Genomic DNA, 26,953 nt, shown 5'->3' on the forward strand with positions numbered 1-26,953 from the left:
GAGCAACCTTGATGTCACCAAACGGTTGGCCCACATGCCAGTGAAACGGCCAACCGCCTTAAGAGTTCAAGGATGAAAAGGGCCGAGTTTGAGTGAGTGAGCAATTGACTGTTAAGTCAGTGTTAAGCCAGAGGACAGCAGAGAGAGGGAGACAGAGAGAGATTGAGAGAGAGAGAGAGAGAGAGAAGAGGAAAGATGAGGAAAGGAAAAAAAGAATAAAAATAGGGAAGGAGAGAGAAAAAAGGGCAACATGGTAGCAGCATATATCTGCTCGTTAGGAGGAGTCGGGAGATAATTGGCTGACGAAGCGCTGAGAAGGGAAAAAGAAAAAAAAAGAAAAAGAGCCATCTTGCTTGACACTGTATGACAGCTGTGAGTGCAGAGCATTTTAATGGAGGGCTTTTAGTAACAGCAAACAACATGTAAGGCAAGCAGCTTCTGTGAAATAATGTATGTGAGAGCCGATGTGCATCACAGATAACAAAACCTTTCACAGATATGGTTTGGATATGTTTGTGTGTGTGCACATGTGTGTATGTATGAATTTTGTTAATAATAATAATAATAATAATAACAACAACAACAACAATATTTTGCCTATATTGCACAGTTAACAAATCCAGCTGGCACCTGCACATTCAAAGGCTTTGAACAAGCTTCTCCTGCACTCACACAAACACACACACACACACACACACACACACACACACACACACACAAACTGGTGATTGTGTGCCTTAAGGAGGTTCCATCACCACAGTACAAAGAGGAAAAAGGTGCGCAGCTGATTTCTGTTGGACGGATTTTTTATTTCTTCTTAATTTGTGAAAACACACGAGCCAACAGCCACCGAGGCTTCCCACCCAAAAACAAAAAAGCCCCAAGGTGGAGGCAGATGGCAAGTCATGATAACACTCTTAACTTCAACAAGGTCTAATCAAACCACACACACACACACTCACAGATACTCACACACACACACACACACACACGTACTGACAGCGTAAACACACAGGCTGATTGCTCAAGCTGGTAGCGTACTTGCACTTGGCAGAAGCCGGCACAGTTCTTATTTAAAAAAAACCTGATTAGCATATCTGTGCGACACCCAAATGACAGCAGCTTAAAATGTATAAAATAAACATGAAATAAGAAAGGTGCCAACGTCTGCCTGCGTCAAGGCGCACCCTGACAATGACAGCAGAGTGTTTACGATGCACACACACACAACCACTCTCTCAAACACACACACAAACACACTGGAGTAAAAGTGGTATCTGGAGTTTTGAGTGCGGGCCATCATGAAGAAAAGGTAGTGCTGGACGTTGGTCTTCCTGTTCCTCATCCGTGGTTGACCATTGTGTTCTGCAGGAAGAAGAGAGGACACGGTAGTTATAATGCCAAGGCTGGACATGGCCATCACCTTCGTCTCACATTTACACAAGCTTCTCACATCTCAGATATGCACAGTGAGAAATGACACAGACACACAAGTTGCAGCACTGCAGTCAATCACTGCTTATACATCCATGCATTCATTCTCTCCCAACACACACACACACACACACACACACACACACACACACACACACACACACACACACACACACACACACACACACACACACACACACACACACACACACACACACACACACACACACACACACACACACACACACACACACACACACACACACACACACACACACACACACGCCCCCGTCCCTCCTTTTTATAATACCCTGACACCCAGAAGAGGACGGCCTCATTAAAGAACTTCCATTAACTAAGTGATTTCATTTGGCTGCAAACTCCCCTGGAAGGCGGCGAGTACATTAGTGTGATTCGCTCACAGCGTGAGAAGGAGGGATGAGCATGGGATGTTTAGAGGTGAGTTAGAGGAGAGGAGGGAGACGGAGAGAAAGTGAAAAGGAAAGAGAGAGAGATAGAGAGGGAGTGAAAGGCTGGGACAAGAGCCAGTGAAGAGAGGAGGAAGACGTGAAGAGAGGGAGGAGAGGAGAACCAGGAAGTGAGAATAGAGTGGGATGAAGAGCAGCAGGAGACGAGGGGAGAAGAATGAGAGTTGGAGAGACGAGGGGGAGAGGAGATGAGGACCACAGAGACACAGAAACAGAGAAGGAAAGTTACAAATCTAAAACAGATGGCAAGAGCTAGAGGAACAGATACAAGGATGACCATGAGATAGACACTAGCAGACAGCAAGTGCCACAGAGTGAGTGACACTGAGAGAAAGAGGAAGAGAGAGACCGAGATGATCCTGCATCCTCCTCCTCCAGCACGGCCACGCTGTGACCTGGGCTGATGTGGAGCGGTCGGTTCTCTGTCAGGGGCCGGGCTGAGAGCTGAAGGGAGAGGTGCGTTGCACCGCGCTGATGGGGGCCCAGGCTTTATTGCATTATCAATTCAGCGCGTCCCGTAATGACATGTCACCCGTCCACCCCGGTCCTAACTCGGCCCCACCACCTAATGAGGCCGCATTAGGCGCCGACACTGATGGAGCCTGACAGGGTGTCTGTGCGTGTGTGTGTGTTCATAACATATTTATATATATGTGTGTGTGCATGCACTGGTCACTGTCCTTCCTTGCACGGCTGTCCAGGTCACCTCCGAATGAGAGATGCGTTTAATTATGTGTTCTTCCTCACCTCAGTAATGATATGGAGTTTCCTCTGGAGAGACTGTGACGGAGTACCGTCACTACAGATGAGTATGTGCTCTGACTGCCATACTACCGAGCCAGGCTCTTTGGCGTTGCGGTCGGAGTACAGGTTTGGTACCCTGCAGTCCCGGGTTCAAGTGTACCAGGTGGGGTGACTGCTCTCTCCCTTTGCTTCAGTGAGCCAGAGACCAGGTGCTCACATCACCTCACCATCCAAACTGACTCTACAGACCACCACTGCCTGCTGAGTGGTAACTTATATGCCACTGGTCACTTTCTCATTCCTTCACTAAAACTGAACCAGCTTAATTCCCTTACCTTTACAAGCATGTACAGGTACCTACACTGGTGGTCAAAAGCCATGCAAATGTAAAAACATTGAGCCAGTGTTTTGGTTTGTCTGTTTTCAGGTCAAGTAAACAGAGACAATAATCCAAAGTTAGAGGTAATTAAACACTAATGAAGACATTATTATAAAATACACCCTGAACCTTTAAGAGCAGCACACAGTGACACATACTCTATTTGACTGCATGCTTAAAAATGTGAATGAATCCTAAACACACTAAACATGCAACAATAAAACCAACTTCTCTTCGGTGCATTCTTCTGAAACCCAGACTGAAATGATGTGTTGACTCACTGGCCTCCGTCTTTCTCTCTTTTTTCCCCACCTCCGATCCGATGCCTCCCATTCCCCTAGTGCGTCATTCCCTTTCTCGCTCTCTCTTTTGCCATTGTTTTGAAAACCCAAGAGGGCAGTGAATCTGTGATCCCCCACACTGACTATCGTGTCGTCACTGAAGGTGGGTGTGTATTTGTGTGTGTATTTGTGTGTGTATTTGTGTGTGTGTGTGTGTGTGTGTGTGTGTGTGTGTGTGTGGGGGGGGGGGGTCATGAGGGATAGATACAGAAAGTGATTATTATTGAGAGATGTGTGTGGGATGGAGGTCAGGGAGACGGTGGAGAAGAACTAAATGGCGTCTTTAAGGTGTGTGTGTGTGTGTGTGTGTGTGTGTGTGGGGGGGGGGGGTCGGGGATAAGGGATAGAAGAACTAAATGGCGCCTATAAGTGCTGAGCTGAGCTGCCTGCCGCAGCATGGCCCTGTGTGCAGAGGGCAGAGACACGCGCACACCCAGAGACAGAGGAGGAGAGAGGACGGTAAATATCACCACAGCACAGCGCTGAGAGAGAGAAAGACACGAGGGAGAGAGAGAGAGCGAGAGAGATACAGAAACAGACAGAGAGAAAGACAGAGAGTGAGAGATACAGAAAGAGAGAGAGAGACAGAGAGAGAGAGTCGTGACAGAGAAATAACAGAGCCTGAAGGCTAGAGTGCAACAATTGGCGGCTGAAAGGCATCTGACTGGAACATTGTGCTTTGTAAAACTATATGGGCGACAGACACTTGCTTGTGCTGACAGCATGACTTCAGGACCTTTATGGGCAGCTCTGAGAAATAAATGTACATGAGTGGGTGAGAGTGTGTCTATGTGTGTGTATGTATGTGAGTGTCTGAGTGTGTGTCTATGTGTCTCATGAGTGAATTTTTATATGTGTATGTGTGTGTGTGTGTGTGTGTAGTGTGTGCGTGTGTGTGCGGTATCATGATGGAGCGTGGTGGGGTAAAAGGGCAATGGTAAGTGGGTGAGTGAATGAACATGTTTGAATGAGTGTGAGTGTGAGTGTGTGTGTGTGTGTGTGTGTGTGTGTGTGTGTGTGTGTGTGCTTGTGTGTGTGTGAGTGTGAGTGTGTGTGTGTGTGTGTGTGTGTGTGTGTGTGTGTGTGTGCTTGTGTGTGTGCTTGTGTGTGTGAGCCATCCTGTCCCATTCATGGACAGTAACAAACATGCTTATGGATAGACTGACAGATGGTGCACCATTGTGAAAGCTTTCAGTAATCACTCGGCCCGGGAGTGACCCTCCAATCAATACTTTGGTACACAGGAGAGAGGCTCTATTCTGGTACCGCTGGTTATTTTCAGAATTACCTCCTTCCAGATTGTGTGCTGTTCTCTGCCATACAGAGTCTGCTTTTAACTGGAGTGTGCAGCACTGTGTGGTCCTTTTGCAAGGGTGGGTTTCTACGAACAGAGGAGTCTCAAGGGTCAATCCCATGTGGCTCGCTGTTCCACGGGAACCATGGAGACGGCTAAAACTTGCTTTGCGAGTTCAAGACACCTGCATGAAGACTGCACACTCGTCAGTGCAGGATCCTATTAAAAGTGCTGGAAACTAATTGGACTGAAAAACAGACATCTCCTGGACCAAACTCCCTTCGTGTGGACTTGGAAGGGAAGGCGAAAGAGCAGCAGACGACAAAAGGCTTTACACTCCCTCTGTTCGACTGACATTTTCCTCTTGGCCTGCAGTCAGCGTAGCCTATAAGCATGACAATGGCACTGCCAGGGCAGGGGACAGGCAGTGCAGGGCTGGAAGCTTCCAGAAGGAGAGGGGAGATGTGCCAGCGAGGCGAGGCAGGTCAGAGGGGACGCTGCGATACCCTTTAGGAAAGCGAGCCGCCGAGGGAGGGAGACCATTCAAACCGGCGGACGAGTAGACACCGTTCACATGAAAACACGGAGGGAAAGAGAGACAAAGACGGAGACACAAGGACTGGGAAACAAAGTGATGAGTAAATGAATTTAAAGTCAAGGAAAGAAAAAGGGAAAGAGGAAGAGACAGAAGCGCTAAAGTGATTCAGCTGAACTAAATATAATGGCTAAATGCATTTCAGTTGATAAAGAAGCGACTAGAGAGCAGATCTGCATAATGGCAGCGTTGCAGAGGTGTGTAACATCTCACTGCTCCCACACATCAAGAGTGCAGAGCTGCTTCACCAACCTCTACCAGCCTACCCACACCCCCTGTCACCACCACCAACCAGGATCCCAATCACGTAGCAGAGCCAGGCCAACGCCCCCCAGATAGAAGTCAGCCGAAAAGCTCTGCACTTGTTAGCTGGAGCCTGGGCACTGGGTAGATCGGACCAGGCTCGTTAAGGGGAGCCTGGGCGCTGGGTAGATCGGACCAGGCTCGTTAAGGGGAGCCTGGGCCGCCGGGGCCGGTCACTGACCACCGGAGCACGACAGCTTCTCTCCATGGGTCTGCCGCAGTGTGGAAGCCGGAATTGGGCGCTTGTCAGCCAGATGAAGAAAGGGATAGAGAGAGAAAAGCTACAGGGAGGGGGAGAAGTGAGGGGTGACTTAAAGAATGGCGCTTGCGAAGGGCAAAGGGGACGGTAAAAGAAACTGTGGCAGACTGTGTTGACGTCGCTGGTAAACCTCTTGGCGACACCCTAGCGGCAAATAAAGATGGAGAGAGATGTTTCACATACACCTCCTAGCTTGTTCTCGCTAGCATGCTTCCATGCTAAGACAATCCATCCTGCACCAGGAGCGTTCTGTAGTGTCGGACAGCTAGTAGAAATCTCCACTGACATACCAAAGCGCCTTTTATTAAAATGGACACCAATACTGTGGTTCTGGATAAGATCATGTGCTAAATGAACACTGTGGAGTTAAATCTATCAATGCCAAACGCATAACCGCAGAAAGCTATTAGAGTTGTTCTGGAGGCACGGCCCCAGCACGGTGATACCTCTCTGCAGCTTAAGAAGCAGAACGTGAGAGCACGAGTGATTAGCCGCTGAGGGACACTCCGAGAAATCAACTCTTCCTCCGCCTCGGCCGGGGCGCCTATCTGATGGGCAGCGGTGCGGCCGGTGCGCCCGGCGGCTGGCTGGTGAGATTACGGAGAGTGGAGCGTGGGTCTCGGGGCACGGCGCCAGCTCCAGTTGGAGGGGCGCCAGCTTTGCGAGCGCTCTAGGGTGCAACCAGTCACCCACTCCCTAGTGTTTGTGTGTGTGTGTCTGTGTGTGTTTGTGTGTTTGTGTGTGTGTGTTTGTATGTGTGTTTGTGTGTGTGTCTACATGCAACTGCACACCTCTTTGTTTGAGAGGTTGCCTGTGTGTGTGATTGTGTTTTGTGTGCATGAGGACCTACAACACACACACACACACACACACACACACACACACACACACACACACACACACACACACACACACACAAAATCGTGTGAGCACTCACACTTTTAATAAAAGCCTCTGCTTTGTACTAGAGTGCGAGATGCCTGAGTGAGTCTGAATTAAAAAGAGCCTTATGTTTTAGAAGGGAACAAAGTAGATGCACACAATGAACAGAGCGCATTCACCAAGCTCCCAGACGCATTTACAATACAGATTCAGAACACAGGCCACTGCCTCTCAATATCCTGACAGACGAATCGTGTTTTATTAAGACTTGTGCACAAACACCAAGGCCAGCTCCATTAGCCAGCCTCTCACACACACCTACACATGTCCCACACAAGCCTACTTTACATGCATACACACACACACTTACACTCACACCTACACATGTTCTGCACAAGCCTATATTACATGCATTCATTTTCACACACACACACACACACACACACACACACACACACACACACACACACACACACACACACACACACACACACACACACACACACACACACACACACACACAGTTACACTTTCATGAAAGTGCCTTTTTTCCCTTAAACGAGCTTTCTCTTTCAGCGTGCCAACTTAATCCGTTGTTTGTGGGGTTTTTTTATTTCGTTTTTTTTTCGGTTGCTGAGCTGCTCAGCTCTTCCTAAAAGGAAATGGCAACAATGTGAAAATTGGTTTCTTCATTATGGTCTTTGAACGAAAAAAAGAAGGGGAGAGAAAAAATAAAAAAACAAATTGTTTGAGGATTAATGCTGTGTTTGAGCAAAGGATTGAGTACGGACCGGCACAAAAAGAACTAGATTACTGAGGCGCGGCGTCTGTGTCTGCACGTGATTCTCGGGCCACTAATCATCCACCGCTAATCTCTTTGGTTATTAAATGTTCGGAATATAACAAAGAAATATCAGAATCCTCAAGCAAACGGTGGGCCGGCTCCGAAACACGAGCCAATGAGGTGGCGGTGCTGAAGAAGGGTGAGCAAGGGCTGCAGGTGGGATCGAGAGATATCTGCGCTTAACGTACGTCTCTCTCATTCTCTAGATCTACTTTTATCTTTTTGTGGCTCTCACCACTGATTATGTATGCGTATAATTGAGTAATCTGTTGACGATTAAATGGATGTTCCGTCTTTAAATGAATTTTTACTGACCAATTTTCCAGATCATCCAGAACATTTTGAAGGATTCAAAATATATTACTGGAAGACCATACAGCTGGGATGAAAATGAAGAAGCATCGTCTTGCATAGTGATTATGGTGGAAATTAGCCATTCTGAATCAAAGCCAAATGAACATGCGAGCACACACACGCACACACACACACACACACAGACACACACACACACACAAAAACTGACAAGCAGATCATTGTCTTGATAAGCTGGATCCCTTCTTCTAAACGACCAGTTAAAATGAAGAGAGCTGCATAATGTTTCCTCTCCATAACAAAGCCTGAGGTGATCACAGGTGAAATGATACTCTAAAGTATAAAGTATATAATATGAAAGGTATTATTTAAAAATATTACATCTTTATTACAAATGCTGACTTTAAATTTACCTTTCATGAATAGATGCATAGTAATCAGGACATTACTACAAGCCTACTGATCTCAGCTACGTATATAACTTGACAAACTTTCAGGTGTAAATTATTGTGACATCCCTAATCTAAGCATGGATCAGGAATGACACTCCTTGCGGATAGCACTTATGAGAATGACTGATGAGAAATCATTTAATCTGACCTTCTTTATAGCACTCATTAATGTCATTTGCCTCCAAAGACAGATTACAATGAGTTCATAAATCAGACAAACACAGATGCACACACACAGAAAGAGGGAAAGACGGGTCTCTCTCCCTCTTTCTCTCACACACACACACACACACACACACACACACACACACACACACACACACACACACACACACACACACACACACACACACACACACACACACACACACACACACACACACACACACACACACAAACACACAAACACACACACACACACACACACACACACACACACACACTCTCTCACCTTTTTTGCAGTGTTGATGCAGTTCATGTACTCTTTGGCCAGACTGGAGCAGAGCAGGGTCTGGTGTTGGTTCTCCTTATAGCAGTTCAGCACCTGAGACTGCAACCCAGGGCAGATGGGAAGCACATGTCGTGGCCTGGGAGAGAGACAGAGAGAGAGAGAGAGAGAGAGGAAGAGAGAGAGAGAGAGAGAGAGAGAGAGAGAGAGAGAGAGAGAGAGAGAGAAAGAGAGCAAAATAAAAAGAGAGAGAGAGAGAGTAAGCAAGGGCCTTAAAGCAAATACTTAACTCTACAGGCATTCAAATCTCATTGAAAAACAAATCATGGCATCCAATTCAAAACCAAACAGTGGTAAACAGCCAATTACATACACATAAACATACCCAAACCCAACAAAACCTGGCAAGTGTAAGCGCCTTCATGTCATATCTATCATTGAATCTTTAGCACCATACCATGTGCCATAATTTCACCTAAGATAACCTGTTACTCAGACATTCTACCAGCAGATAGTCGAGACAGACATACACACCCACACACACACACACACACACACACACCCACCCACCCACACACACACACACACACACAAACCAGGGATATAAATTGTGTTATTCCCAGTTATTTAAAATGGCATTGCGTAGCATTTCAGAGAAAGGGGTTTGAAGCAGAAAATTGCCTGTGCAAGTCAGGAGCTCTGTGTTCAATTACAGGTGAGATGTTCCCATTAAAGCATCTCAGCTGAAATACTTCATTCCTCTCTGACTTGGAGCAGAAACAGGGAACTCACAGCTGCAGAGTCATGAATCAGGAGGAGGGGGAAAATACTGCAAAATGTGTAGCCTTTAATGAAAGATTGAAATTCCAATCATTACCTTTGGCAATTATTTTACTCTTTCAGCAGCTACCTCAGTCAGTCACTCACACACTCACACACACACACACACACACACACACACACACACACACACACACACACACACACACACACACACACACAGACACACACACACACACACACACACAGACACACACAGCATAATCTTTAAGGCTTACTGCAATATTACATTGGTATGCTGGGCTGAGCTAGGTGTTATACAGAGAGAAAAGCTACTGAGCCACGTCGAATCTGGTATCAAGAAAAGGGAAGAGATTAAAAACAACGCCAGAACTTCTGCCAGGGGTGAAAGAACATTGTGAGTGCAATCCTTGCCTTTTTTAAAACAAGAAGTGAGAGCAGAAGTTAGCCTCTCTGAACAGGCAACTGGGTCTTCAGAAACAAAATGGCTGCCCTTTCCACCGTAATCAAAACCGAGCACATTCTCTCTGACAAAGAAGAATGCAAGCTTCTCGTTTTAATTAACCTTCATTAGGCATTCCTACCCACAGACAACAGCGGTTTGTGTTCTGACCCCACGTGGTAGCAGCCATCTGAGGCACTGAAAAAGCCCTTCAATCTCGTCAAAGGCCAACTTCTCAGTGAGCGGAGCCGTGCTCATCCCTTCTGTTAATACAATACCAACTCATTCCTCTCTGAAATGAATGCATTTACATCAGTTCCAGATCAAATGATCAAAACGTTTCGGAGACAGACGGAGCAGAGCTTTTCTTTTTCTTCCTACCTGCCTGCCTTTTGGCTTCTATGCTGCGAAGAAAACGTCTATGTCTACAGAGCGTGCTTCGAGAGCGAGAGCGAGAGCAGCGTTTCGGGCCTGCTTCCACTCGTCTGATGACCTGGGAGCCTCGTACCATGCCACTGGGAGCAGCAGGATTACAGATGGCTGCAGATGTAAAAAAAAAAACAAAAAAAAACAAGAGCCTTGCACAGGAGCAGGTTACATCCAGCAGATAAGGGTCCTGTGTCATATCTGTAGCCGATAGGCTGGTTTTAATCTGCTAACTCGATGTTCCTTGCCAGGCCCGGAAAAAATCGAATGCTGTCCATCCAGAACAGGATTCCTGTTTCACCAGGAGAACCACAAGATGGATAGATAACACAAAGAGAGGGGGAGAAAAAGTAGAGGAGTGAAAGAGAAGAGAAAAAAATACGGAAAGGCAAAGTAAACCAGCTATGTGTGGAGAGAGAGAGGAAGAGAGAGGGGGGGGAGAGAGAGAGAGAGAGAGAGAGAGAGAGAGAGAGGGATGGGAAGTGCCAGACAGGGAGGGAGACAGGAGGAAAGACAGACAAATAATGAGGATCAAGTGACGGGTATGTGGGATAACTAGTATTTATCGATTTAGATCCCATCAAAATGTCAAAGCAATGAGGCATATTTACATGTCAGTGAGCAACCCTGTGCATGCCTGTGTGTGTGTGTGTGTGTGTGTGTGTGTGTGTGGGGGTGTGCGAGATAGAGGTTGTTGTGTGTGTGAATGTGGTTTTGTATGGGTATGTATGTCTGAGATTGTGTGTGTGTGTGTGTGTGTGTGTGTGTGTGTGTGTGTGTGTGTGTGTGTGTGTGTGTGTGTGTGTGTGTGTGTGTGTGTGTGTGCGAGATAGAGGTTGTTGTGTGTGTGTGAATGTGGTTTTGTATGGGTATGTATGTCTGAGATTGTGTGTGTGTGTTTGTGTGTGTGTGTGTGTGAACGTGGGCTTGTGTGTGTGTAAAAAATAAGTGTGAAATAAGAGTGGAGGACAAAAAGACAATGTACAGGAGACAGAAAGGGAGGGAGACATAGAGACAGAGAGAGAGAGAGAGAGAGCAGAAAAACAGAAGAGTGAGTGAGCACGAGAGGCAGAGAGCAGAAGGGAGAGGGAGAGGGAGAGGGTTTGTGCTCACCACTCTGATGAATGTATGCTGTGGTATGGCTGGACAGGCTGTGTCCGCTATAATGAATGCTTCTGTTTTTGAGAGAGAGAAAACAATGGCCTGGCTTCCTAATTGGCTCCAGTTGTCTATCCGCTCCAGCTATGAAAAGTACACCACAACAGGCCAACACACACACACACACATACACACACAGACAAACTCAAACACGGACACACAGAAAACAAACACACACGCACACGCGCACGCACACACACACACACACACACACACACACACACACACACACACACACACACACACACACACACACACACACACACACACACACACACACACACACACACACACACACACACACAAACACCATGTACAAACTGCACCATATATCCAATCACTCACTGCACCATGAACAACACCTCCTAACTCCAAGCATATAAATGACACATGACGTCTAACATGCACCAAAAACATCTTTCAAATCATGACTCTGAAATTCATGAGTTGAAAAAGACACTGTTCAGCTACCTGAGAGGCCGTGTACACCTGGCATTAACATGTTTCTTAACATGTGATCCGATCACGAGCGGCCATCTCTAAGTACATCAGTTCACACCTGGCATTAGAATGTGTCTTCACATGCGTCTCAAGTGACCACTTGTGATTGGATCTCACTTCCCTGCTCCCTCCAAATGCACAAAGGGGCAGTGCCCCCTAACTATATTCACTGTGCCCCCTAACTATATTCACTGTGCCCCCTAACTATATTCACTGTGCACCCTTAATATATTCACTGTGCCCACTAACTATATTCACTGTGCCCCCTAACTATATTCACTGTGCCCCCTAGCTATATTCACTGTGCCCCCTAACTATATTCACTGGGCCCCCTTAATATATTCACTGTGACCACTAACTATATTCACTGTGCCCCCTAACTATATTCACTGTGGCCTCTAACTATATTCACTGTGCCCCCTAACTATATTCACTGTGCCCCCTCATGTTTAAAAAACAAAACTCAAATAATTTTCATAATGATGTGGATTAATATCTATAGTATTGACATGCATATTCACATAACAATGAAACCTGAAGATCGAATAAAAAGCTGAGCAAAAAGCAAATACACTGGGTGAGAGGTAATCAGATTACGTGATAACCGTTTAGACTCAACGTTGGTATCTCCCAGTTAAAAACTGGTCTTTGCACAGCACTAATCCTAACATAGGCTGGTGTTGTGCAAGCACTCTGATCAAATGAAATCTGAATTACTGTTAATGCCAGTTGTTTTCCTTCTCCTGACACTGCTGATAGATAGATATATAGATTGATGACAGATAGATGGGTACTTAATTATTCCCGAGGGAGATGTAGGTCACCCAGTAGCTTATGTAAGGGATAATGTATAGAACGCAGGTCATTGTCGGGAAAATAAGCCCCGACAGGGCGAACAGCACCCCGACGCGAAGCGGAGGGGTGTTGATTCACCGTGAAGGGGCTTATTTTCCCGACAATGACCGGCGTTCTGTACATTATCCCGCTTATTATACGGCTAAAACTAAAACAATTACTTAACACAGTGTGTCTTTTTACAATGTATTTGTTTTTGTTACTATACGTAGTGTTAAAAAGCAGAGAAATAGTTCGCCAAAGACGTTGAACTTCAAAGACAGTTGAACATTCTTTAGAACACAGCTGCTCAACCGTCCGCTGAAACTCCCTTGATAAGTTACCGTACTACTTGCGGAGTGCTACGAAAGATGTGAATCAGAGGCAAAAAGGCCACTTTCCTTGACAGCGGTCATTAACTGCATAGCAACGGTCAGTTATCGGAAAATAGTTGACCGCAGAACGTTGGGAAGCCCCATTCAAGTGAATGGAGCATTCTACAGCATTAAGAAGAGCCGTGTAATAAACACTTATATACTTTTACAACTCAGAGACATACAGTACATACATTAATGTATGTTGATGTGCTGCTCACCCACTAGCTACGGATGTCTCTTACACCTCACCTGGATTAAACATTAAAAAAAGACAACGCTTGTAGTCCTGTTCAAGCAATGGCTTGTGAATAAGATGCATGTTAATGCCAGGTGTGAACAGGGCCCAAGACTATGATGAAGTAAATCCAGCTCTTTCAGTGCCATTAAGTAACTACGGAGAACACACTCCTCTAGACATCCTTAAGCAAATCAGCCAAGCAGGATTCAAATGATGATCTCTTTAACAACCTCTATCTCGCACACCCACACGCACGCACACACACACACTCACACACACAGAGCTGGACAGCCATCTGAATGTGCCAAAGGCCCTTCCTACTGCAGGAAAGAAATGAGCAGAGATGAGTCATTTTTCACATGGCAATTTATTAAAGGCCTCCTAAATCAACTCATATTCAATTACAGGATGAGGCCCCACAATCCTCCCTCAACGCCTCACATTTAAATACATTTATTACACGGCTCTTCAGAATGCTGCAGAAAGTTCCATTGAATTGAATGGGCCATCCCAGCGTTCAGAGGTCCGATATTTCTTGATAATGACCGCTGAAAGGAATTAATGACCGCTGCCGTTGGCCTGGGGTTTTGGTCTCTCTGATTTACATCTTTTATATCGTTCCGGAAGTAGTCCGTTCACTTATCGCGACGGAAATTCAGCAAGTAATACGCTTCATAACACCTGAAGCTTTCAAGTTTTTTTTGCATGAACAACTATTTTGGTATTTTGGCAAGTATAATAAGCGGGATAATGTATAGGCCACTGGTCATTCTGGAAAAATAAATCCTGACCGGACAAACAGGACCCTGGCACAAAGCAGAGTATATATTATCCCCAACTTCACAGGGAAAGTGGGGAAGGAGAGAGAGAGGGGGATTAAACATGGCAGAAGATAATACAATTGAAGTGAGAGAAAAAAACAAATGGCTCAAATATGATTACAGACCCAGATTACGTGGTGTTTGAAAATACCAAAACAAAAAAGAACCCTACACGAATGTTGCCCATCATTTCAGGCTAAGTTTTATTCATCATTCTGTTTCATAATGACTTTGTGAAATAGAGGCTTGAGTGACCTGCACCCTTTCATGAACAGCGTTTCTGCGAATCAATCTGTGTACTACTTCGGCTTGCCAGAGGAGCTTAAGCCAGAGTGTGTCAAATTATACAAGAAGAATTTTGTATATGGGCCATTCTACCGAATTCGTGTAATATGCAGTCCCTCAACAATAAAAACTATTTACAAAACAATTAGGTATTTAGGCATAGATATTTAATTAGAAAATGTTATGGTCTATATAAACCCAATGCATTACATGAGATAGTGATAAGCTAAATATATACAAAATCATCATTTATAGGGTACTTTCTATTGGGAAGTAGCTGTCCCCAACCCTGACATCTAAATTTCAATGCCTTTAAATAACACTTTTCAATTTTTTTAGATTTTTTTCAATGATTTAATTTCAAAGATCTTTATGATTGGGTTGAAACAGAACTTGGAATATTCAGATTTATTGTGGGTTTAATTTTTAAATCAATTTTCTATACTCAAAAAATCATGTCCCTAGTTTTCATGTCACTACCGAAACACAAGAGTTTTAGTCCATTGGCTGAGCCTGTGTTTTAGCCACGACTCTGCATTTTTGACCATGCAGTGACACTGCATCTCTGACCCTCATGGTTGAATGGTAAGTAGCTAAATCCCATAGTTTTTATATAAATGTGTTCCAAAGTCTGAAAATCGATGTGTAACCTTAAGAATTGTCACTACCGAAACGCATGTTTTCTTCAATTAAGTAAACTTTTTTGGGTTTCATGGAAAATCTTTTGTTTGTATGTGTGTTCACCTCTTCAAATATGTCTTTGCATGCAGTGTGCTTGTTAGAATTCTTTATTTATGCTTAAAATTAGCTAGAATTGTCACTACCGAAACAGTCACTACCGAAACATATGGTAGTGACCTGATGATTTCAGTAGTGACAAAATGAAATGGTAAGTAGTTCAATCCGATAATTTTTTAAATAAATGTGTTGTGTGGACTAAAGGGCGGCCCAGAGCACCTTTTGGAAGATTTTGGGAGAGAAATTAACATCCATCCAACAGTGCAGTCACTACCGAAACACTGGATGTCACTACCGAAACAGTGCAGCACTACCGAAACACAGGATGTTTTGTAAAAAATTAAGTATATTGAGTAATCAACTAAAATGTTATGATACTGATTGGATTAATGTATGTTCAATTTCATTAATCAACAACTCTGGAATCAATATGATCAGTATTTTGCATTTTACAAAGAAATATTGCACTTAGATTTTGATGAATTGTATAAATTGAACTTGAAAATTTGGTAAAAAATTCATTTTTATGGATATCATTGTGAAAACCTTCAAGAAATATTTGTAAAAATACTCTTCAGAGAAGGGAAGGAAACACAATCTGAGCAGGTCAATAATAATACTTTTTTACTATAGTAAATGTGATGTTTCGGTAGTGACAATTTTTGGAAGAGGAAAAACATTCCAACACATTCTGAAAATACAATATAAAAATTGACTGTTCTTTTACTAGATAAGTGTACTTTAGATATGGTACAATATACATACGGACAAAGTTTTGGGAATAAAACATCAAAAATCAAAAAAAAAATCAAAATATTTCCGACCTGACTTTGCACCAATTCGGTAGAATGGCCCATATATGAATCTCTTTATATTGTTCTGATGCTGTGCTAATGTATTGTATATTAACATTATTTATATGTAGTAGTTAAGACGAATAAAGCATCAACAACTAAAATTACTATAACTATCGATCAATGCTGAACTTCATTATTTGTTCATGGTAACTACAGCAGTGAATAATGTTAATGTAAAAGTGCGAGATTCTGGATGTTATGTGTAATTCTAGTGAATATGAACAAACCATCTAGGTTTATTACTGGGTGTTCATGGTCTGTTCACACTAACTAGTCAAATGACTAGCATTCGTTTTGGAAACCCTCATATTTTGCATGACCAACCTTTATACTAAAATCTTACCATAGCTTAAGTGTTGAGCTGTGACTCCCTAAGTCACTGTAAATATCGCTGCCCTACATGGAGATCTGTTAACCAGAAATGTAGGAGCTGCTGTTACTAGCCATCGCTCTAGCTAGCCCACTCAAAGTCTGCGTCTCCTAATACAGTGTCTCTGACCGTAGGTGGGTGAGACGCCTATAGCTCCACCTGTACATGTCATGCTACTGGTGCGTAATGTCAGTGTTAGTGCACAATACATTCAATGTCACACTTTATTTTGGACATACCAGCTGCGTGCTGGCATACAATTATCGCACACTTGTGACAGTATGATACGCCCCATGTATTATTGCCAAATTAATCAGCTTTGCTTTTATTTGTAAATAAACAGAGACACCATAATGGTATGCTCGAAACTGGTTTTTTTTTCTTAAACATAGCACCACTATGAACCAATATGAAGTGAATCTTTGTGCGTCATTAAAAATCATTGTCTTACAATATTTGCCATTAAGCCAACTTAAGTAGTAGCCCTAGTTCTAAAGTTATAAAATATGCATATGATTAACATTATGCTATAATACAATGCTATAGGACAGTCAAATTTGGCATCTAAATGAGACATAATCAAGATGCTGCTGCACTTATTGTAGTCTTTAAAAGAACGGATAAGACGAAGCTGACTTGCTGACCTGCTTAATTCTGCACTCAATTTGACAGGTCTGAAAGACATCCTTACCTTTAGTTCCATTGATTTAACCTCATTTGCCCTTATGCCAACCACTACAACTACAAGGCAAACTTTTATGAAGGGGAAAGAAAGAGAAAGAAAAGAAGTGAAAAAGAAAGAAGCAGACCAAGTGAGACTAAGAGAACTGACCACATCCTTAAGGCGAGATGAGGACACAAAGACAGGCAGCATGAGACACAGCGTGAGTGAGGGAGGATGGGGCACTGGGCAGGAACTCTTTGCCTTGCCTCGCCTCGCTTTCCCCTCAGTCCAAAGGGGTCGGCGTTATCCGCTCGGGAGCTTCTGCCCTGATGCACCGGTCCAGGCAAAGCCCTGCAGTCGCTGTCTGCAGGCCGAGTGACTCAAATCTGAGCCCAAACCTCCCTAACAACCCCCCCCCCCCCCCCCCCCCCCCCCCCTAAACGCTGCCTGTATTCAGGCACATACGCCGCTCGAAAGGTCACCAATTATTCAAATACAATAAATCCAGTAATTATGCGCAGGATGATGTGGAGCGTGGGGCAGGAGCGAGGGTGGCAGAGTCGGGTGGGGAGAGGGAGGAAGTGCTCTCAGGAGGGGAGAGCTGGGGCAAATCCCAGCCTGCTCCAGTGTGCCGCATCGCCCTTAATAAAAGCCACGCCGATGGTCACGCCTCACACCTCGCTCGGAACAAGGAGGACAGGGGGTGAAAAGAGGATGAGAAAGAGAGAGAGGGAGGAAGGAAGGGATAGAAAGAGGGAGGACGAGAGAGAAAGAGAGTGGCTCTGAGGGGGAGACTCCATCTTAGGCACAGACATTGAACACTTTTGTGCAGTGGCAGTGGTGGCGTCGGGGTGAATCATAGTTATTCTGAGTGACAAATCTGTGTCGAGTGAAAGCGATTCCTCTTCCCGTCACCCCTGCAGACTCGAGAGCTCCGGTGGAAGGAGAGGTGTCGCCGCCACAAGATACATCCTGCCTCTCGTTAGGGGCGCTCGGTAACGGGAGCGGTTTCTGTACCGTTTATCAACAATGATTCAAACCGAAAAAGATTTCTTGAGAACACGCATTGTCAACATGACAGCTTTAAATAATAATAATAATAATAAAAAAAAAAAGGTTTCATCTCGGATTCAAAATTAGACTGTGGCTGGCTGAGCAGTGTTCAATGGAATGTTCTAGTGATTGAATGTATGTATATAATTAAGTATATGTGATTACGTTTGAGTGTGTGTTTGTGTGTATGTGTTTTCCATAGAGTTAGTACTCGGACCAATTGTGTCTTCTACTGTACAGAAAACAATCCTTATCCTGGCACTGACACACAGATGTATTTGTGCTACCTTAGAAAAGACAGAGAAAATGTGAGTGTGATCTTGAACATGAACTGTGCATTACTTACTGAATATGAGCTTCAGCTTTGTCTGCAGCCTGGTTGTACTGATCAGCTGTCTGCTGGTAGAAGTCCATATTCTATATAGAAACACACACACACACAAAAGGAGAATAAATGCACATTGAAAGGTGAGTGATGACTGGAGTTTGTTTTGTTCTGAGTGCTGTCACTTAAACACTGTTGACGAAATCAGTGAGTGACAGCAGCATTTTTCTTCTTTAAGTGGATGCAGTGGTTTACGTCACGGGGGAGACTTTACATGCAGCCTAGTGACATCATGGGTTGTAGCACTATGGACATCCCCCTTAACCACCCCCCTCCACCCCCCGGGAAAAAACCCACACCAACCTTTTCCCTTTCAGTTCTTCCAGGGTTTTATAGACTTTTGCCCAACTTCATTCCCTCAGTTTTAAACAGATGTAGACAATATGCTATAGACTTGACATTAAAATGTTATGGGGAGAGTAAGGGGCTGAAGATGGGGGGAATAAAAACATAACATAAAGGAGAAAGAGAGAAAGCGGTGGTGGCGTGAGCGACAGAACACAGCTGGACCTTCACCACAACCCTGTTAAATTAAAGGCAATAAAGACGAGCGTGTGCCTGTCGCTTCGCGTGCTCGTCGCAGGGCTTCCGCAGACATCCGCGCCACCCCATAAACTTTTATTTAGTGCGCCGGGCGCTGGCATTTAGACAGCAATTACAACTCCGGGAAGGCGGAGCGCTGCGAGACGGACGGAAGAGGGGCTGGGAGAATTCCACAGGGGGCCCCCCGTGCCCTGCTGCTACCCGCCGCAGAGGAGATGCCACTCCATTAAAAATGCCACTGACCCTGCTGACTACTCCCCCAACCTGCAAGGACCACGGCAAATGCTACGAAACTGGCACACAAAACAACGCAAGCAATTAGGAAAGGATGCCGCCAAGCTGCTACAGTGTAGCTCTAGCAAATGCAAACGCACACACAATGATTAAGCATTCAGGGATAAAGCTTGACGAGGGCTATTTTTTTTGTTGCAGAGCCGTCTGCAGCCGAATTGTGAGGAGAGGAGGCTAGCGTAGGGTGGCGCGTCCAACCAACACAAGCGGCTACCCCGGCACACCGCCCTGTAGAACCTGATAATGTAATAATTTCCTGATAACGTAATAACCCTGATAATGTAATAAAAAAATCCCTCATAAGTCCCTAAAAGATGTAATAAAACCTGATAATGTAATAATATCCCAATAATGTAATAAAGTGCATTTCCCAATAATGTAACAATCGCCATACCAATAATGTAATAAAATGTTACATTAATTGGAAGTTATTACATTATCAGGTTAGCCTCAATTTTGCAGAACCTGATAATGTAATAAATTCCTGATATTGTAAAAACTTTGGTCAGTGCTGAAATGTTGGGACACCAGTTATTCAGACCAAGTAGTGATGCTGTGTAGACAACCACCCACTATTGTTTTGCTCATATTTTGATCCCAATGGTATAGGCCTTTAGCCTCGCAAGCCAAACCTGTACAGCAAGAAGCTGTACAAGGGTCTGACACAACACGATTTTCAGTGTGGGCGGGATTAACGGTTGTCTGTTAAGTTGCCTCTGCACGCAATGCCACGCAATAGGAATGGCGCTACAACCAATCCGAGCGACTGACGAATGACAAAAGACGATTTGATTGGCCTGGTACAGTGTAATTTTTAAGGGACATTGCCACACAAAATCAAAAGAGAATTTGATATAAATCAAATAGCGAAATGTCAGCTATTGATGATCAATGAGGACTTAGAAACTCTATGTTCTATGTGCCCATTAGCTGCCGGTCTATAACATACCAAAATGTTCTCATTATTTCTGTATTAGTTGATTACCACTGAATATCCCTTTCACCATTGTAAAAATTGTGCATTCGCAATCATATAAAATATATACTGTATCTGCTAATAGTGAAGCAGCAGGTCTCTGGACAGCTTCACTGTTTGGACCTCTGAAACTGGAGACCTGATGCTACAGCACCAACCAAAGTTATTACAATATCAGGTAATTATTACATTATCAGGTTTTGCAAAATTGAGGCTAACCTGCACTTTATTACATTATCGGGGTATTATTACATTATCAGGTTTTATTACATCTTTTAGGGACTTATGAGGGATTTTTTATTACATTATCAGGGTTATTACGTTATCAGGAAATTATTACATTATCAGGTTCTACACGCCCTGCTACGGAGACAGCCCAAAATGCCCTGCAGGCATTACCATACCCGCAATGTTCAGCCGAGGGGGCATTTGCAGCGATTAGTTATTTTCCAGTCTTGCTGCTGAATGTGCTCGTTCTAGTCAGAAACTGCAGGTGACAGGGTGGCAGAGGTGAGGCTCAGGGTGTGTGTGTGTGAGTGTGTCTGTGTGCGTGTGAAAGTGTATGTGTGTGTGTATGAGAAAACCAGAGGGAGAGCCTGCGGACCTACTCGCCTCGCCTCTGCAGGGGTTGCTGGGTAATGGCAGAATGCATTCTATACACAGCCTCCCGCAGGGAAATCGTAAGCGGGCCGACAAACAAAAACAAATTTCCGAAATTGCTTATTAAAACATTTTCCTCGATATCCCAGCGTGCTGCATCCGACAGCAATTTATTTTATTTTTGCATGCTTTTAAGGTTTTTCTAATACTGCTCTGTGTCTCGCTCTCCCTCGTTCTCCCTTACACACACACACACACACACACACAAAAAACACACACACACACACACACACACACACACACACATTAAACAAATACTCAGTCTCGACTCGAGTGCACACAAGAAATGTGGGCAGGAATTAAACCATGCGTTCCACACACAAATAGGTGCACTGTTGCTCTCAAACATATACACATAAACACACACACGCTCTAACTCAAACAGTTCTGCTTTCTCCCTCAAGACACAAATATTCACAAATCCCTCAACACACATACACACACACACACACACACACACTCCTTAAGATGGTGTAGAAGGCAGATAGAGTGTGAACCGGAGGGCGGAGAAGCGTGGAGAGAAGAGACAGGAAGAGAACGAGACAGACAGTGAGAAAAAGAGAAACATAGATACGACTTTGTGTGTGTATATGAGAGAGAGAGATTCGGTGTATGTGCATGTTAGGGAGAGAGGGAAAGATTGTGTGTTTGTGTGTGTATATGAGAGAGAGAGAGAGAGAGAGAGAGAGATCCGGTGTGTGTGTCAGTGTGTATGTTAGAGAGAGAGGGAGAAAGATTTTGTGTGTATTTATAGACAGAAGGAGATATTGTGTGTGTGTGTGTGAGAGAGAGTGTGAGTGTGAGTGAGTGTGTGTGTGTGTGTGTGTGTGTGTGTGAAAGTGTGTGTATGTATTCGTGTGTGTGCGTGTGAGTGTGTGTGTAAGAGAGAGAGAGAGAGAGGATGCGATAGAGAGGGGCTGTGGTGGCGGATTAGCTCGGTGCGGCTCCCTGCTCCAGCAGTCTCGGGCTTCAGATGGGCCGATGTCAGGGGAGTGCTTTTCACGCTGGAGCAGCCGCACACCCAGGGATTACTGGAGTTTTTCCGACGGTGTGTGGCAAAAAAAGACACTTAACAAAGGGAGGCAGGGGGGGGATTAACGTCCGTATGCTGATTTCTTATTTATATTTTTTTCCTAAAAAAGGGCCACTGTTGAGTCAGTCAGTCACATACAACATCCTCACAGGCACACGCATACATGTGCCACGCGCGGAGAGTGTCAACCAATAAGACGACACTCAAGTTGAATTAAAAGAAGAGACAGAATGCTTGTGTGAGTGCGAGGGGGGGTGGGGGGATGAATAAATCCTTATGTGATGCCATGTGCTTGTGTGGGTGTCAAAGTGTTTCAAAGTGGTGGTTTGAACAAGCACATTTGTCCAAATCTGCCCAGGTTTGAGCCGGTAAGTATGAGCTACATGCACAATCGTGTGTGTGTGTGTGTGTGTTTGTGCTTGCTTATGTACGTATATGTGTGCTTAATGTGGGTGTGCTTATGTGTGCGTTTTATGTGCAGGCTTTCGTGTATGCATGTGTGTGCTCATGTGTTTGTGCTCATACGTGTGTGTTTGCATGTGTGTGTGCGTGTTTGTGTGCATTTATGCGTGTGTGTGCATGTGTGTGTGTTGGGGCATGGAAGTGCCCTGCTCTGTAATCCCTTTGGCACACCAGCCTGTGTGTTTCCTTGATGAAGTAAACAGAGGGAGCTGAGATGCTGCGGTATCAAAGGACAGCAGACGCCAGCGCACAGACATAGGTCACGGGCCACACACTCTTAATATGTTTACTCAGAGCGATCACAGGGCAATTACGCCACAATCTGTTCTTATCTGCTCCCCTATGTTTATAAACACAAATACAGTATGTGTGAGAGAAGACACACAAACACACACACACACACACATAGAAATATCAAGATGAGGCTGCAAAAGCTGTCACATGTGAAGCTTCAAAGGAACACACAAATGTCGGCCCCTTATACTCAAACTCACAAACACACTGTATGATTAACATTTTACACATGATGTACAAAATGTGTTCTATGTGTACGAGATACATATTTACAATATTTAAAGCATTCCAATAATACATAGACAGCCAAGTACTTCTCGGTCTGATCATTTTTGTTTTATCTCTTTAGATTATCTCTCCAAATATAGTGTTGATTGCCTTTCCCTCATTTATGCAATTGTATTCACACACAAATAAACCCATGGCACCTACATCATCTCCTAAACTAAAGACAATGTTAGGTGCAGTGGTTAATCAGCTGTGTAGAAGAATGCCAACCCTCAGTGGACTTCCCAGAGGATCACACACACAGTGTACACCAGAGTGATTGAAAAGATTGATGGCTTATAACAAAAGCGAAGGAGCAGAGAAAGTGAGAGAGAGACAATGAAGAGGACAGAGAAAAAAAAAGAGAGAGAGAGCGAGAAAGAGAGAGAGAACATGGCAGCTAACATGGTCCACTGCGGCGTGTAAACATTTCCCTCCCATGTTAAATAAGCCATAAGTGTCACAGCATGATAACAGCTCGGGGATGACAGCCCTGCAGCCAACGGGAGTTGAAGAAAAAAACTCTAAATTACAGAAAAAGAACACGTGTGTGTGTGTGTTTGTGTGTGTGTGTGTGTGTGTGTGTGTGTGTGTGTGTGTGTGTGTGTGTGTGTGTGTGGGGGGCGACGTCTCTCCGAACGTGCCTGACTGCGGCGTCCATCCGTGATGCATGCAGTCTCTAGTTGGTTCCAAGCACATTATACAGACTTTTCCCTCCTGCCTCCTGTGTTTCACAAGCCATCACAAGCATACTGCCCATTCTAAATGTTGTCATGGCTACTGGCACAGCCATCCCCTGTGAAACAGATGAGGTGGACGCCACGTGCAGCTCTGTCTGCAGCAGTACCTGAACAGCAGCCACAGAGCCATCTTTACCCTGAGCCCCCATGATCAGAGCTCCGACTACTGAATCAAAATGGCGTTAAAGCCAGAAGCGTGTACTGATGGAGCTCTGACATCTTCTACAGGATCTCCACTAAATGAGACTTGCTTTTTGTTTGTTGCCTGTGTTCTTCTCATTTCGTTTTCACTCTGCTACCTTTTCAGTATTTCTATAGCTCCTCACTGTCTTATGCAGCCCTTCCTGTGCAGAGGACTGTCCTCTCCTCCTCTGTCCACTCCTCCATTCCTTTATTGATCGCTCACTCCTACCTTTACCCCTCTTCTCCTGCAAGAGCTTGTTTAGAGTAATCTTCTGCCTGAAAGTAGCTAAGGACCAACACATTAGACAGCCAATGTGTGTCATGGGTGTGCGGGGTGGTGGGTGTGTGTGTGTGTGTGTGCTGTGCGGATGGTGGTTAGTATGTGTGTTCTGCATTGTGGATGTACGTAAGGTGTGACATTTGGATGTGTATGGGCAGGAGTGTATGTGTGCAACTGAGTGTGTGTGTGTGTGTGTGTGTGTGTGTGTGTGTGTGTGTGTGTGTGTGTGTGTGTGTGTGTGTGTAACCATCATGGTGACTATGGCTGTCCAGCAAGTGCAGAATAACTCACCCACTATTCATTTACTTAAACCGCACATTACTAATATTCGCATGTGTACTGGGGCACTGAGTGGATGTGTGCGATTGTGTGTGTGTGTGTGTGTGTGTGTGTGTGTGTGTGTGTGTGTGGAGACAAGGTGGCCCCCCCTGGCAAATAGTTTTGTTACTGTTACACATTCAAATCAATTTTGTATGTCCTTGCACGTTCATGTAAAGATGATTAACTACGATGACCAGATTTGAGTTTGTGAAAAAGAGGACATTTCATTGCGGGACCCCACCCCCTCCCCCGCAATGGAGTTTTTAGTTTTTGGACATCTTTTTCACATGCAGATGACCCCCACATGCAGAACCCTAACCCATCAGAGACCAGATTTTTCTACCGCAAGCAAACGCTATCATGTTATTGTTGTTAATATTAAATTGAAAATTGAGAGTGAGAGTAAACAGGCTTTGTCGACTGAATAGTGTTTGGGGACATTCTCATTACTTGAAACTTCTGGCTCTAGAAAAGCTAGGCTCTAGCTGGCTAAGGGGAAGGAAGGGGATTGGTCGATTTCGCTTGTTGGACATTAGGCCTACTTGGTGCGTTATTGAAATCAACTTTTATCTGAATATATTACACTTAATAAAGAAAAGTATCCAATTGTAGCTAGGTATTTTCAATTGGGCGATGTTTTACCTGACAGCAACGATATGCCTATTTATCTTAACTGAACTTGAAGCCTGTATAGTGAGTTTGGGAGACATTTCTACTACTTCCTTCCTTCTGGGTGGCAGTGAGGTTATGGGGGCATAAAAGGGCCTATTAACACAGCAGCAGAGCGAGATGGAAGCAGAAACATCATTTCTTAAAAGCCCACAAACACATCTCTCCCCCATCCTCTCTCTACTTCTTATTTGCTCTCTCATTTCTTATTTCTTTCTCCGATGCACCCTTTCACACACACACCCTCTTTTCGAACTCACTCTTCTTTTCTCCCCCCCCCCCCCCCCCCCCCACGCCCCTTTCTGAAACAGCCACGAGCCCTAACACAAGGCTTGATGGCAGGGCAAAGTGCTGCTGCGTGCAAAAGATGGAACCAAATTGGATTAGCTTCCAAATCAGAGACTTGGGATATAAATATGTAAATTAGAAATAGGCTTAAAGGACTAAAACAGAAACAAAACAAAAAAAAGAAAATAGAATAGAAAAAACAAGGACAAGAGAAACTTTAAGCTGGCAAATGAAACGGCATGAGAAACGAGTGGAAGGAGCTGGGAGCTGATGTCTCCACAGCAGTCTGCGGTCTGCAGGCTCCTCCATCTCAGAGTGGGCTGAATGAAAGCTCTGAGCTCTGAGCATGTGGAGCAGGGGTCTAGGCCGGGCATTCACACAGGAGGCTGCTTTACCCTCCTTCTATAGAACGCAGCTGTGAGGATGTACACCGTGTACAAAAAGAAAAATCTGAAGAATCTGCTTAGCTGAACCAAGCCGTCTGCGTGTGTGTGTCTGTGTGTGTGTGTGTGTGTGTGCGTGCATGTGTTTGCACTGCGGACTAACCTTCCTCTCCAGTAGCAGCAGCTGCTCTTTGTAGAAGGCAGAGAGTTGCTGGAGTTCTGCCTCCTTCTTGTTCAACTGTTTAGCCTGAGAGAGCAGGAAAAAAGAGACAAGTCAAACACCAGTGTGCGTGCGTGTGTGTGCGTGTGTGTGTGTGTGTGTGTGTGTGTGTGTGTGTGTGTGTGTGTGTGTGATAGAGAGAGAGAGAGCATCAGAGCAGGTAAGAGAGGAATGAAAGATGGGCAGAAGGAGAGAGAGTGCTCGCAGGTGAAGGTCACACCAGCTGTTCTCTGCAGAAGATATGTGTTGCCTTCATATAATATTGATGGCCTTATTTGCCTGCCAAATACAATGGCCACAAATAGGAGAATAAGGCAATAAAATGCAAAGCACATGGTTAATTCAGGAGTGCATGTTTAACCTGACGTGACTGCTTTGCCCGAGAACTATTTGTGGGTTTACAGGCGATATATATATTACATGCCAACGGATCTAAACAGGCTTGATCGGGTTGACAGTAAGTGCCAGGCCTTTGGCTGATCTCATGTTGGTAGAAGCACACACACACATGCTCCCATAAATTCTGCAAGACAGATATGGTGCCTGATGGGTCTCCATCCTGTTCTGCAGACTTTTATGGGACCTGCTATGAATGTTCATAAATCTATGCTAAGAGAT

At 44.6% G+C, this 26,953-nt stretch overlaps 1 protein-coding gene across 1 annotated transcript in view; it reads right to left on the reverse strand.

The window, feature by feature from the left end:
• Positions 1-785: 785 nt before the first annotated feature.
• Positions 786-26,953, reverse strand: part of LOC308370981 (MICOS complex subunit mic25a-like) — a 42,862-nt gene continuing 16,694 nt past the window's right edge. Inside the window, exons 5-8 of the mRNA XM_080845744.1 lie at positions 26,279-26,362; positions 18,687-18,757; positions 8,779-8,914; positions 786-1,365 (exon numbers count right to left, since the gene is read on the reverse strand). Of these exons, the coding sequence (XP_080701870.1) occupies positions 1,342-1,365; positions 8,779-8,914; positions 18,687-18,757; positions 26,279-26,362 (315 nt within the window). The 3' untranslated portion in view covers positions 786-1,341. The remainder of the gene's footprint in view (positions 1,366-8,778; positions 8,915-18,686; positions 18,758-26,278; positions 26,363-26,953) is intronic.

This window comes from Sprattus sprattus (assembly GCF_963457725.1).
Source record: "Sprattus sprattus genome assembly, chromosome: 10".
Lineage (NCBI taxonomy): Eukaryota > Metazoa > Chordata > Actinopteri > Clupeiformes > Clupeidae > Sprattus > Sprattus sprattus.